General features: G+C 49.4%; 1 protein-coding gene across 6 annotated transcripts in view; it reads left to right on the top strand.

The window, feature by feature from the left end:
• Positions 1-14,197, top strand: part of ANKRD11 (ankyrin repeat domain containing 11) — a 224,623-nt gene that overhangs the window by 140,999 nt on the left and 69,427 nt on the right. For all 6 annotated transcript variants that reach the window (XM_060276042.1, XM_035116920.2, XM_035116923.2 and 3 more), the window contains one exon: positions 8,575-8,719. In XM_060276042.1, coding sequence (XP_060132025.1) covers positions 8,633-8,719 — 87 coding nt within the window. In that variant the 5' untranslated portion in view covers positions 8,575-8,632. The remainder of the gene's footprint in view (positions 1-8,574; positions 8,720-14,197) is intronic.

The raw sequence follows: 14,197 nt of genomic DNA, 5'->3' as shown, positions 1-14,197 counted from the left end.
GGCTGTCCCCTGACGGTCCTCGCCTTAATTGACAGTGGGGCGTCCGCCAACTTCTTCTCGAGAAGCTTTGCAGAAGAGCACCAAATCCAGCTTTTGCAGTTGGATTTTCCTCTGCACGTAGCAACCATTGACGGCAGGGAGCTGCTGGGCGGGGCCATCACACATCAAACCCCCCCCATGAGAATGACGGTGGGAAGGCACTCAGAGACACTGGCGTTCAACGTCACCACCATCTCAGACCCCCCCATCGTCTTGGGCATGAGCTGGCTGGCGCGCCACGACCCCTCCATCAGTTGGCACCAGAGGTGCATCACGTTTGGGTCAGACTTTTGTCTGGAACATTGCATGCAGCACCAACCAGGGGAGGGGCCTCCGATAGCCACGGTGGCCACCATGCATATCAAAGGGGGTGAGGCAATACCCAAGCAGTACTGGGACCTGCAGGAGGTCTTCAGCGAAGCGGAGTCCGACCACCTACCCCCGCACAGGCCTTTTGACTGCCAGATCAACCTGGTGCCAGGGGCGACGATACCCCCAGCCAAGCTGTACGCCATGTCAGACCAGGAGCTGGAGGATCTGCGCGCTTTCATCGACAAGAACCTCAAGCGGGGGTTCATAAGGGAAAGCAAGGCAGCAGGGGGCAGCCCGGTCTTCTGGGTGGACAAGAAAGACACGCAACAGCGCCGTCTTGTGGTGGACTTTAGACGGCTGAATTCGGTGACAGAGCCCGTGGCTTTCCCCATGCCCAGAGTGGATGATCTCCTGACAGCGGCACGCAGGGGCAAGATTTTCACCAAGCTGGACCTAAGGGGGGCGTACAACTTGATCAGGATCCGGGAAGGAGATGAATGGAAAACCACGATGTTCACGCCTCTGGGCTCTTTTGAATATCTGGTGATGCCCTTCGGTTTGCAAGGGGGCTCAGCATGCTTCCAGGCCTTCATGCACCACGTCCTGGGGTCCCTCCTCTTCAGGAAATGCTTGGTCTTCCTAGATGACATCCTTATCTACTCGAATGACCCAGTGCAGCATGTGAAAGATGTCAGAGAGGTGTTGCAACGCCTGAAGGAGAACCACCTGTATGTGAAGCTGGAGAAGTGCAAGTTTCACACCAAAGAGGTGGACTTCCTGGGCTACAAGCTGTCGGACAAGGGGCTGGCGATGGACAAGGACAAGGTGCAGGCCATCCTGGACTGGCACAGCCCCAGGACGCGCCAAGATGCCCAACGCCTACTAGGCTTCGCTAACTTCTACAGGAAGTTCATCAAGAACTTCTCTCGCGTTACGGCTCCCATCACGGACTGCCTGAGAGGCAAGCAGAAGTTCAAGTGGACACCAGAGGCGCAAGCAGCGTTCGAAAGCCTCAAGAGAGTGTTCGCCTCAGACCAAAACCTGTTCCATGTGGTGCAGGACGCGCCCCTACGCATTGAGACTGATGCTTCTGAAAAAGCTGTGGGCGCAATTTTGTTGCAACTGGACGCCAACAGGGAGTGGAGACCCTGTGCCTTCTTCTCCAGGAAGCTGACACAGCCTGAACGCAACTACACAGTGTTTGATAGGGAACTTCTTGCGATCTACGCTGCGTTCCAGCACTGGCGACACTTCCTGGTGGGCGCGAAGCACCCCATCCAGGTGTGCACAGACCACAAGAACCTGGAGTTCTGGAGAACTGCCAGGGTGCTCAACCAGCGGCAGATACGGTGGGCAGAGTTCTTCTCGAACTTCAACTTCTCCATCCACTACATCCCGGGGGAGCAGAATGTCAGGGCGGATGCCCTCTCCCGCAAGCCAGAGTACATGGAGGAGGAGGCGCCACCAGCCCCAAGGCACATTTTCCCCCCGTCGGCATGGTCCTGCGGAGCAGCTGTGGTGAGCGAGGCAGAACTCACAGCACTGACGGCAGCGGATGAATTTGCCAACCGCATCTTCAGAGAACTGAGAGGGGGGAGGGAGCAGGCAAAAGACTTTGCAGAACGCAGAGGGCTGCTTTTCTACAAGGGTGCGCTGTACCTACCCACCACCCAGCTTCGACGTACGGTCCTCAAGCAGATGCACGACAACCCTACAGCGGGGCATTTTGGAAGGGACAAAACCGCTCACCTAGTCATGAGACACTTCTGGTGGCCAGGGGTGCGGGAAGATGTTCGAGACTATGTAAGGGGCTGTACCACCTGCCAGCGGGCGAAGGTGGTCAGAGCAGCGCCACCAGGGTTGCTGGAGCCCTTAGCCACACCACACAGGCCGTGGGAAGTGGTGTCCATGGACTTCATCACAGATCTGCCTTCGTCCAGGGGTAAGACTGCAGTGTTGGTGGGGGTGGACCTTATGTCCAAAATGTGTCACTTTATACCGTGTGCCAGGGCAGTCTCGGCAGAAGAGACAGCCAAACTGTTTGTTGATCACATTTTCAGACTGCATGGATTACCTTTAAGGGTTATTTCGGATCGTGGCCGCCAATTTGTTTCCAGGTTCTGGCGGCGGCTCATGAACCTCCTGCAGGTGGAGGTCAGCTTGTCGACGGCTAGACACCCGCAGACCAACGGACAAGCGGAGAGGGTCAACGCCATTCTGCAGCAGTACCTGAGATGCTACGTCAGCCAGCGGCAAACGGACTGGGTGGATCGCTTGCCACTAGCAGAATTTGCCTACAACAATGCAGTGCACGTCTCCACAGGGGTGTCGCCCTTTAAGGCCAATTACGGGCGCGACCTCAGATCTTTCCCAGAGAGGGAGAGGGAGGAGGAGGAGGAGGGCCCACAGGCTGAGGATTGGGCAGAGGAACTGGAGACGGTGCACCAGCAGCTCAGAGAACACTTGGAGAGGGCCAAGGAAGCGTACAAAAAGGGGGCAGATCGCCACAGGCGACAAGGGGAGGTCATCAGGGTGGGGGACAAGGTGTGGTTGTCCTCGGAGGGCCTTCCCACCAGAGGGAGGTGCAAAAAGCTGGCACCCAAAAGGCTGGGCCCCTTCACGGTCACGCAACAGGTAAACCCGGTGGCATACAGGCTGGCACTGCCAGAGGACATGAGGGTGCATCCAGTGTTTCATAGATCGCTGCTGTCGCCGTACAGGGAAAGCAGCAGGCTCCGAGACAGCGAACAAACCCCCGAGGGAGGGGGGGAGAGGGAAGGCAGGGAGCAACTCAATGAGGCCACGGCCATCCTGGATTCAAGGTGGGGGGTGGGGGGACTGGAGTACCTCATGGCATGGGAGGATGCTCCACCGTCCCAGAATGAATGGGTCCCAGCCACTCAGATACAGGAGGAATTCTTGGTGGAAGAATTTCACGCCCTCTTTCCCCACAGACCCAAGCCCTGGCACATGGAAAGGGAGGGGGAGGAGGAGGAGGCACGGGAGAGCAGCTCACCATGGCGCTGGGAAGCGGAGTTTGAGGAACCAGAGGATGAGGTATGGGTGTCACCGAGATCCACCCAGTCAGAGGAAGGAGCAGATTGGCAGAACGTTTTTACCCCCACCAGCTCTGACGCCACGGACTTTTTGGGATTCCCGTCCGCCCAGGCGGAAGGGGGGGGCTCGCAGGACTGGGGGGAGGTATTCACACCAACGGGCTCGGAGAGCACTGAGTTCTTAGGCTTCCAGTCGTCACCGACACATGGGGGGGGCCTGGGGAGGGGTGAAGGAGAGCTTGGGAGGGGGGTGGATGTGAGGGACAGGGGATATCGCGAAGTCCCTCCCCTCCTGAGTTCAAGCCCGTCCCCGAGCAAAGGGGAAAGCAGGGAGAGTTCCGATTCCAGTGGGGAAGCAGGAAGTCGGGTCCGAGGCTCAGGCAAGGTAGAGGAGCCAGGGTCCCAGGTGGGACAGGAAGGGGCAAGCAAGGGGGGAAGACCCATCCCTCCAACTCCAGAATTACGCAGGAAGAGGAGGGGCAAGAGGATGGGTCTGCCAAAGCTTTTGTGTTGGAGAAAGACGCGCCAAAAGCCATTAGGAGGTTCTGAAACAGACTGACAACATCGCTCCGTGTAAATAGCAATGACTTGAGCACTGTAAATACGCAGCACCAATAAAAGAATAAAATGCAGAGCTGCGTAGCGTCGTTACTCTGAAGTAGTCCACTCCGGCCACTGTGACAACAGGCGTGTGGGGATTTTATCAAGTTAATGTTTTTTTAGGGTTCAGTTTTGTATGATAACATTTTTTCTTAAAAAAAGAGTTGCCATAACTGGGCAAGAGCTCTTGAAATAGAGTAAACTAGATGTCTGGCTGAAGTCATGTGACGTTCACTCAGACTGTAAGTGAAGTCACTACTGCTGCTGTTGTATAGAATATTTTATAGTGAATATTTGTATTTGAGGAAGCTTAGCATGATCATAACTCACTGTGTTATTTCTCTGGAGTTAGTTAAGTTAAGCAGGTCAGTTTGGGATTGTTATGCTTTTCTCTTCTTTTCTCAGTACAGCTACATGTGTGCTCTCTTCTGTGTTTGATATCCTACTTAAGCTAACATTTTGTATGAAGGTGGTGTTTAGGTTTGATGAATTTCTCATGTTGCTGCCCAAAGAGGGAGCATGAAGCATTTTGGATGTATGATGTATAGCAGGCATAGGCAACCTTGGCTCTCCAGATGTTTTGGAACTTCAACTTCTATGATCCCTAGCTAACAGGGCCAGTGGTCAGGGATTATGGGAGTTGTACCGTGTTTCTCCCAAAATAAGACGGTCCTCAAAAATAAGCCATGTCAGGCTTTTTATTAGAAGAATAAATATAAGACATCCCCCGAAAATAAGGCGGGGGGGGATCAGGTCGGGATGGCGCCAAGGAAGAGGAAAAGGAAAAGGAAGTTTCCTGTCGGCGCCCGGAAACGGATGTTCCTGCCCCACCAAATCGCCCAGCAGCGTGTCCCATGTGGAGTCCAGACTGACCAGGAGCCGGCAAGAGCTGCAGCAGGACCTCCCGAGAGCCGACCAGCAGGACAGCGCGCTGAGCCCAGACCAAGCAGGACCCCACGAGGGCTGACCCAGGAGAGCCGGCAACAGCGCGCTGTGCCAATCCCCGAACCAGCGGGACCCGGCGAGCGGTGTAGCGCGAGCCGCAGGAAGCCCCGACACAGCGGGACGCGGCGAGAGGTGAAGCGCGAGCCGCAGGAAGCCCCGACACAGCGGGACGCGGCTAGAGGCGCAGCGCTCGCCGACCCCCGACTCAGCAGGAGCCTGCAGCAGCGCGCTACGCCGACCCCCGACACAGCAGGACCCGGTGAGAGGCGCAGCACACGCCGCACCGAGCCCTGACTGAGCGGGAGCCGCAACAGCGCGCCGTGCCGAGCCCCTACTGAGCGGGAGCTGGCAAAAGGCGCAGCGCTCGCCGAGCTCCGACGGCAGGAAGCCCCGACGCAGCAGGACGCGGCGAGCCGCAGGAAGGCCAGACACAGCGGGACGCGGTGAGAGGTGAAGCGCTCGCCGCAGGAAGCCCCGACACAGCGGGACGCGGCTAGAGGCGCAGCGCTCGCCGACCCCCGACTCAGCAGGAGCCTGCAGCAGCGCGCTACGCCGACCCCCGACACAGCAGGACCCGGTGAGAGGCGCAGCACACGCCGCACCGAGCCCTGACTGAGCGGGAGCCGCAACAGCGCGCCGTGCCGAGCCCCTACTGAGCGGGAGCTGGCAAAAGGCGCAGCGCTCGCCGAGCTCCGACGGCAGGAACCACAGTGTGCAGTGCACCGTGCAGAGCCCCAAAGCCCAGTTTCAAAGCACTACCGGTACGTTACTTTCTTTTCTTGCCTTGCCCACTTTACAAAATGCATGGTTGATGCAAGCTTTAATTGTGTGAAATTGTGTAAAAGTACAATATTTACCTGTATGCGTGGTTGATGCAAGCTTTAATTCCGTGAAATTGTGCAAAAGTACAATATTTACTGGTATGTGTGGTTGATGCAAGCTTTAATTGTGTGAAATTGTGCAAAAGTACAATATATATGCGTGGTTGATGGAAGCTTTAATTCCGTGAAATTGTGCAAAAGCACAATATTTATGCATGGTTGATGCAAGCTTTACCGCAATTTCCAAAAAAATTGCTTTCACTCCCAGGGTGCTTGGTGCAAAAGTACAATACAGTACGGTGTTTGCATGGTTGATGCAAGCTGTACGGTAATTGCATGCACGAAAGTACCATACCGGTAAAAGTCTCATCACTGGGTACTGTGGGTCTCTCTCCCCCAGCACCAACCAGCACCAACCCCCAGACAAGATGAGTGCAAAAAGAAAGAGTTATTCTGTTGAGTACAAGAAAAGAATTGTGGAGGACTCTCAGGGCAAGAATCTTCCGGCTTTCTGCCTGGAGAAGAAGTTGGATATCCGAATGGTCCAAAAATGGCGGGCAGAATATGATAAACTCAGTCTACAGGTGCTCATGGGAAATTCAAAGAAGCACAAGTGTGGTTCTGGTCGGCAACCTTTACTTCCTGATCTCGAAGACATGATCAGTGAATGGATCGCAGACAGGAGAGCAAAGGCTTTGGTTGTGCGCAGGGCTGATATTCAAGCATTTGCCCTGGAAATGGCACCACGACTTGAAATCTCCCCAGAATTCAAAGCATCAAACCGCTGGCTGGATCACTTCCTTCAGCGATACGACATGTCTCTCAGAAAATCAACAACACTGTTTCGGTTGGAGGATGCTGAAGTTGTTAAGCGAGCACTTGCATTCAAGTCCTTTGTTGATGGAATCGACTTTTCTAAATACCAACCTTGCAACGTGATTGCTATGGATGAAACTGCAGTGTTTATGGGTCAAGGAGCCCAAACGACAATTGAACAGAGAGGTGCCTCCTCAATCTACGTTCCCTCCATTGGTCACGAGAGTGCACGTGTTACCTGTATTTTGGCGATTCGTCTGGATGGAAAGAAAGCCACACCTGTTGTCATCAGTAAGGGCAAGAAAGAGAAGATTGAACGTGTTTCTGGCATTTATGTTCTTGAATCTGAAAAAGCCTGGTGCACACAATCAGTTATAAGGAGGTGGCTTGATTTTATGCTGCCACTTGTTATGCGAGGTGGCCAAAGAGGTCTGCTAGTCTGGGATTCAGCCAGCACTCATCGTGCAAAAGACATGAAGAAGTTCCTTGCAGAGAGAAGAATAGATCAAATAATGATTCCTGCAGGAATGACTGCTTATCTGCAGACTCTTGATATTGCAATAAACAAGCCATTCAAAGACAACTTGCGTATGGAAATTAACGACTACATTAAAAATAGAATGACAAGAAATCAGCGTGGAAACTTTGTGAAACCTTGCCTGCAAGAGGTCGTGAACAGGGTGAAGAATTCATGGGATAAAATCAGTGACAGTGTTGTTGCCAAGGCACTCCGAGCAGGTTACCTGGATAAGAGCTGCTCATTTACTGAGAGCTCTATTGCTCGACATGAAAGATTGGGGCCAATGGTTCTAAAGGAACTGGAGTCGCAAGAAAATCAGGATGGAGTTCCGGATTTGGAGAGTTTTGAAGATGTTCCAGAAGAACACCCTGTAACTAAGCAACTCACAGCATGGGCAACAGAGTTTTGTTGCTGTGCTTCTAAATTGTGCCTCACCTAGATTTATATACAAAGGCAATTCTGATCCGAACAGGGAAGGCTGCATATTAACTCTGCTGAGAATATTAGAAGTTGCCTTTATGGTTTACCATCTTTGCTTCAATCTAGAAATGGTTCTGCATAAGAAACATATTTCTTAGGCAGATTGCAGTTCACAAATTGCTTTATGTGAGAATCAGGCAGATTAAGTTTTAATTGCCTTAACCATGTGCATAGGACACCAAGTCTTTATGTGTGTCAACACAAACAATTTTTTTGAATAGCTTTGGGCACCTAATACCTGTTTCTGAGAGCTATTATGTCTAAAGGAACCATAAAGTATTATAGTCGTACCTTGGCTCTTGAACACTTTGGGAGTTGAACGTTCCAGTTCCCGAGCGATTGACAACCAGAAGTGAGTGTTCTTGTTTTCAAACTTTTTTTGGAAACCAAACGTTCAGCATGGCTATTGTTTCTGGCCGCCTGTGCAATCAGGAACCAATCGGAAACCATGCCTTGGTTTCTGAACTTTTTAGAATTTCATTCAACTTCCGAAGTACGTCTGTATTCACAGTTGGTATTTGAGGGACTGTTGTCTATCTTCTACCTGTACAAAGGAAGACCATGTTGGTTCCTGACTCTCTTGCAACTCCTTTTTTGGGAATTTGCATCTTTGCCATAGAGCAATACTCTGGGAATGCCAGCACAGTACAGTGGTACCTCTACTTACGAATTTAATGTGTTCCGGACGCACATTTGTAAGTCGAAAAAATTTGTAAGTCGAATCCCATAGGAATGCATTGGGAGAAAAAATTCGTACGTAGAAGCAACTCTATCTAAAAATTCGTAAGTAAAAAAAATCCTATCTAAACCGCATCCAAGATGGCGGATGGAACTCCATTCGTAAGTAGAAACATTCGTAAGTAGAGTTATTTGTAAGTAGAGGTACCACTGTACTTCAGTTCATTAAAACAACAATTATTATGCCTCCCCTCCTCTTTTTGTTAGCTGTGGCTTGAACATCTGTGTATTTCTTTTATCATTGCAGACTGTTGATGATGAAGCGATGGCAGCATAAATGAAGGCCAAGTAAGGAAGGAAGAACGATGCCCAAGGGTGGGTGTTCTAAAACACCACAACTGGAAGATTTCTCTCTCAGCAACGACATGGTGGAGAAACAAACTGGGAAAAAGGTACTGTGCCTTTAGTATACTTGTCTTTCTCATACTCCCTCCACCCCAGTAGTGTTATAGTGAGATGGTAGCACAACAGGCCTGTGTTCTCAAACTTCTGTGCATGCTGTACTGATTACCTCCCATGAACTACCAAACAGAATACCTTTCCTTAATTTATTTTAGATTATGTCCCATTTGTCTGTCTCTTCCCCCCCACCCAATAGTAGCCCATGGGCCATGAGTGGTCCATCAGCTTTGTTTATGTAGTCTGTGGTATGCCTATGGATTTGTAGTTGAAGACAGCAAAGAGTATATCCATCATATTAAATATTTGTGCTAATTTTTAATGACATTTTAATTGCTTATTTTATTAAATAAGGCTGTGAGGCATGAAGGCCACTCCCTGCAAGGCGCTTTCCACCTGGCCTAGGGCCCAGGGCCCAGACTCATCCAGCCCTACAAAAGAGGCTCATGAGGCTGGAGGAACATCACCCAGCTGTGAGGCATGAAGGCCACTCCCTGCAAGGCCCTTTCCACCTGGCCTAGGGGGCGAGGCCCGGACTCACCCAGCCCTAGAAAAGACTCTCCTCATGAGGCTGGAGGAACATTGTCTGGCTATTGTTTTATTGATTTAATATGCTGTAAACAGCTTTGAGATTTTTATTAAAATATAAAGTGCTATAGAAATAATAATAAATTCTTATATTTTATTTTATTGCGTTATAGTTTGAATTCTATGGAATTACAATTGCTACAACAGGCAGACAAATGATTAAGTGATCCACCAAGACCCTCAGCAATTTTCAAGTGGTGTGTGAGGGGAAAAGCTTGAGACCCACTGATCTAGGTGATGCTACATTAAGTTGATAACTTCCCCCACAACCAGCTTCTATCGTGGTCCATAGCATAGTTGAGAATGAGAAAGCAACAAGAATTAAGGTAGAAAAGGTACACTGTGATACTTCCTCCTTCATCCTACTACTAACTGAGCTATTGTTTTAGTTAGGTAGAAGCTTTGTGTCTTTAGGTCTTACCTACTGCTTGTGTCTGTTGGTTTGTTTGCTTGGTAGTGAATTCATCACTGCATTGGTCTGAAATGCTGTTCAGTAAATGAATATCCTGGCTTTTAGAGTTAGACTAGAACTTAGAATCTGTCAAGATGGTTGAGAAAGGTAGCAAAAGGAGACCTGAATGTTGAGGCATAGCTGTCTAGTGTTAACTGATTGGCATAAGGAGAAAGTGCCAGTGTGGCCTAGATAATTTTATGCAAAATAAAGCTGAAACCCAGAAATTATGACTGCAGGAAGTTGCAAAGGGAAACACCAGTTTTGTGTGGTGTAATAATAGTAGTAACAACAACAACTTATTATTTATACCCCGCCCATCTGGCCGGGTCTCCTCCGCCACTCTGGGCGACTTCCAACACACATCAAAATACATTAAAACAGGCATCCCCAAACTTCGGCCCTCCAGATGTTTTGGACTACAATTCCCATCTTCCCCGACCACTGGTCCTGTTAGCTAGGGATCATGGGAGTTGTAGACCAAAACATCTGGAGGGCCACAGTTTGCTGATGCTTGCATTAAAATATCACAGACTAAAAACTTCCCTAAACAGGGCTGCCTTTAGGTATGTTCTAAATGTCAGGTAGTTGTTTATCTCTCTGATCTGTGATGGGAGAGTGTTCCACAGGGTGGGTACCACTACCAAGAAGACCCTCTGCCTGGTTCCCTGTAGCTTTGCTTCTCGCAGTGAGGGAACCACCAGAAGGTCCTCGCGCTGGATCTCAGTGTTCAGGCTGAACGATGGGGGTGGAGACGCTCCTTCAGGTATACAGGACCGAGGCAGTTTAGGGCTTTAAAGGTCAGCACCAACACTTTGAATTGTGCTTGGAAACGTACTGTGAGCCAATGTAGACCTCTCAGGACCAGTGTTATGTGGTCCCGGCAGCCGCTCCCAGTCACCAATCTGGCTGCCGCATTCTGGATTAATTGCAGTTTCCGGGTCACCTTCAAAGGTAGCCCCACGTAGAGCGCATTGCAGTAGTCCAAGCGAGAGATAACCAGAGCATGCACTACTCTGGTGAGACAGTCTGTGGGCAGGTAGGGTCTCAGCCTGTGTACCAGATGGAGCTGGTAGACAGCTGCCCTGGACACAGAATTAACCTGCGCCTCCATGGACAGCTGTGAGTCCAAAATGACTCCCAGGCTGCACACCTGGTCCCTCAGGGGCACAGTTATCCCATTCAGAACCAGGGAGTCCCCCACACCTGCCCGCCCCCTGTCCCCCCAAAACAGTACTTCAGTCTTGTCAGGATTCAACCTCAATCTGTTAACCACCATCCATCCTCCAGGCACTCACAGGACATTCACCGCCCTCACTGGTTCTGGTTTAAAAGAGAGGTAGAGCTGGGTGTCATCCGCATACTGATGAACACCCAGCCCAAACCCCCGGATGATCTCTCCCAGCGGCTTCATATAGATATTATTAAGCATGGGGGAGAGGATGGAACCCTGAGGCACCCCACAAGTGAGAGCCCAGGGGTCTGAACACTCATCCCCCACCACCACTTTCTGGATACGACCCCGGAGAAAGCGGAACCACTGTATAACAGTGCTCCTAGCCCCTCTAGACGGTCCAGAAGGATGTTATGGTCAATGGTGTCAAAGGCTGCTGAGAGATCCAGCAGAACTAGGAAACAGCTCTCACCTTTGTCCCTAGCCCGCCAGAGATCATCAACCAGTGCGACCAAGGCAGTTTCAGTCCCATGATGAGACCTGAATTGAAAGGGATCCAAGTGGTCCGCGTCCTCCAGGCGTGCCTGGAGTTGTTCAGCAACCACCTGCTCAATCACCTTGCCCAAGAATGGTAGATTTGAGACTGGGCGGTAATTAGCCATATTTGCCGGGTCTACATTTTTTAAAGAAGCGGTTTAATGACCGCCTCTTTCAGCAGGTCTGGGAAGGTTCCCTCACAGAGGGAAGCATTCACCACCCCACAGAGCCCATCGCCCAGCCCTTCCCGGCTCGCTTTTATTAGCCAGGATGGGCAAGGATCAAGGAGACAGGTGGTCGGTTTCACTCGTCCAAGCAGCCTCTGTAAGGCTTTTGCATTAAGAAAGTATGCTGCACACTTGATTTGTTTCTGTTCCGCTTTCGTTTTTTTGCCCTGTTTCATTTATTGTGTCTGTTTTCAAAAGATAAAGCTACATGTCAAAATTTAAAATTAATAAAAGCTGAGAAGAAAAACCTTTCTAACTTCAGGCATGGTTTTGTTGCTCCTACTCATAGATGTTTATATGATAGTATGAATCAAAAGGCATTCCATTAGCTGTGAGGGTACCTTATACATGACATATTTTCCTACCTACATGAAATTGGGGTTTGTGAAGGGGCCAGTATGCACACATTAATATTTGAAGATGCTCCTCTTTACCCAAGTAGCTAAAATGTGTCACGTGAAGCAGTCCTAACTTGTGACTTTTCAGGCCCAGGAGCACTGGGAACAATAACCAGTTTTGTAATAAAATAACCTGGATGTGATTACATGACTTTCCCACCATATACAACAGTGCAGATTTGACAAGGTTTAGCAAGAATAGAATAGAGTGTCCCTGCATGCCTATCCCTGAACTTCTCAACCTGTAAAGTGTTCAGTCTAGGGTTCCAAAGGGACTGAGCTTGAGAGCTTAGTTAATTGGCTGAAGGAGGCAGCACCAACATATCATTGCTTTCTATTTAACTTTAGTGCTCTGAGCTGAAACAATGACTAAGGAGAAAGGGAGTTGGCCATTAGACCTTTGCTTCCAGGGATTGCTGTGTGGGAGCATAGCTTTTAATTTATCTTGTGTTTGTCAACACTTCCTAAAAGCCTCTCTGCTTGCATGCTTTCAGCTGTCTCAGATTCACTCTGCTGTGAATACTATTCCAAGACTGTGTTTGTGGAGCCAAAGGGCCTGAAAGCAGTGATAGGGGCTGTGGTGTTGAAGTAAAAGTGCCTGTGTTGTCCTTGCAGAGTGAAGAATTTCTGGAACCTAGCTGCATTGTGGGATACCACCTCTGATAGAAATGGATTAAGAAGTTCAGATCACATTTATTTATGACTGAAGTAGCATTCTAGGTTCCTTCTAAATTCAGTTGTTCTTATGACATTCTGCAGCAATCACACACATATCTGTCCAATTGGAAGCTTCAGCCTTTGCAGCAAAATAGTGCTGGCATTATGTGAGATCTCATTGCAATTTCACAGAATTTGGCTTGGCTATTGATGCTTAATGGTTACATGCAACCAAGTTGAGTCAATAGAGTGATTGTTTTTTTCTTCTCAGCTTCTCTTCATTCTGCTGTTACTTTTCCACTTTGCTTCAGTTAAGCATACTATCTCAGACCCTGACATTTTCTTTCTTTTATTGAGTCAAAGGGTAGGGAAGAGGGTTCCAACCTTAAACAGTAGTTTCCTGCTCTATATTGAAGGCATCTGAGAACTTCATTGCTGCAATGCAGTGTTGGTTAGGGGAAAAGCTGACTTAAATATGATTATTTTGTTTAGTCATTTAGTCGTGTCCGACTCTTCGTGACCCCATGGACCATAGCACGCCAGGCACTCCTGTCTTCCACTGCCTCCTGCAGTTTGGTCAAACTCATGGTCGTAGCTTCGAGAACACTGTCCAACCATCTTGTCCTCTGTCGTCCCCTTCTCCTTGTGCCCTCCATCTTTCCCAACATCAGGGTCTTTTCCAGGGAGTCTTCTCTTCTCATGAGGTGGCCAAAGTATTGGAGCCTCAGCTTCACGATCTGTCCTTCCAGTGAGCACTCAGGGCTGATTTCCTTCAGAATGGATAGGTTTGATCTTCTTGCAGTCCATGGGACCCTCAAGAGTCTCCTCCAGCACCATAATTCAAAAGCATCAATTCTTCGGCGATCAGCCTTCTTCCATACATCAGCTCTCACTTCCATACATCACTACAGTGGAACCTCGGTTTATGAACACCTCGGTTTATGAATTTTTGGTTTATGAACACCGCGGACCCATATGGAACGGATTAATTCATTTTCCATTACTTTCAGTGGGAAAGTTCGCTTCAGTTTATGAACGCTTCAATTTATGAACAGACTTCCGGAACCAATTACACCCATGCTTCAGTTTATGAACGCTTCAGTTTAAGTACTCCGCGGACCCATCTGGAACGGATTAATCTACTTTCAATGGGAAAGTTCGCTTTAGTTTATGAACGCTTCAGTTTAAGAACCCCGCGGACCGTCTGGAACAGATTAATCCACTTTCCATTACTTTCAATGGGAAAGTTCGCTTCAGTTTATGAACAGACTTCCGGAACCAATTGTGTTCATAAACCGAGGTACCACTGTACTGGGAAAACCATAGCTTTAACTATACAGACCTTTGTCGGCAAGGTGATGTCTCTGCTTTTTAAGATGCTGTCTAGGTTTGTCATTGCTTTTCTCCCAAGAAGCAGGCGTCTTTTAATTTCGTGACTG

This window comes from Zootoca vivipara, chromosome 6, assembly GCF_963506605.1.
Source record: "Zootoca vivipara chromosome 6, rZooViv1.1, whole genome shotgun sequence".
NCBI lineage: Eukaryota > Metazoa > Chordata > Lepidosauria > Squamata > Lacertidae > Zootoca > Zootoca vivipara.
This window is presented reverse-complemented; position numbering and strand designations above follow the sequence as displayed.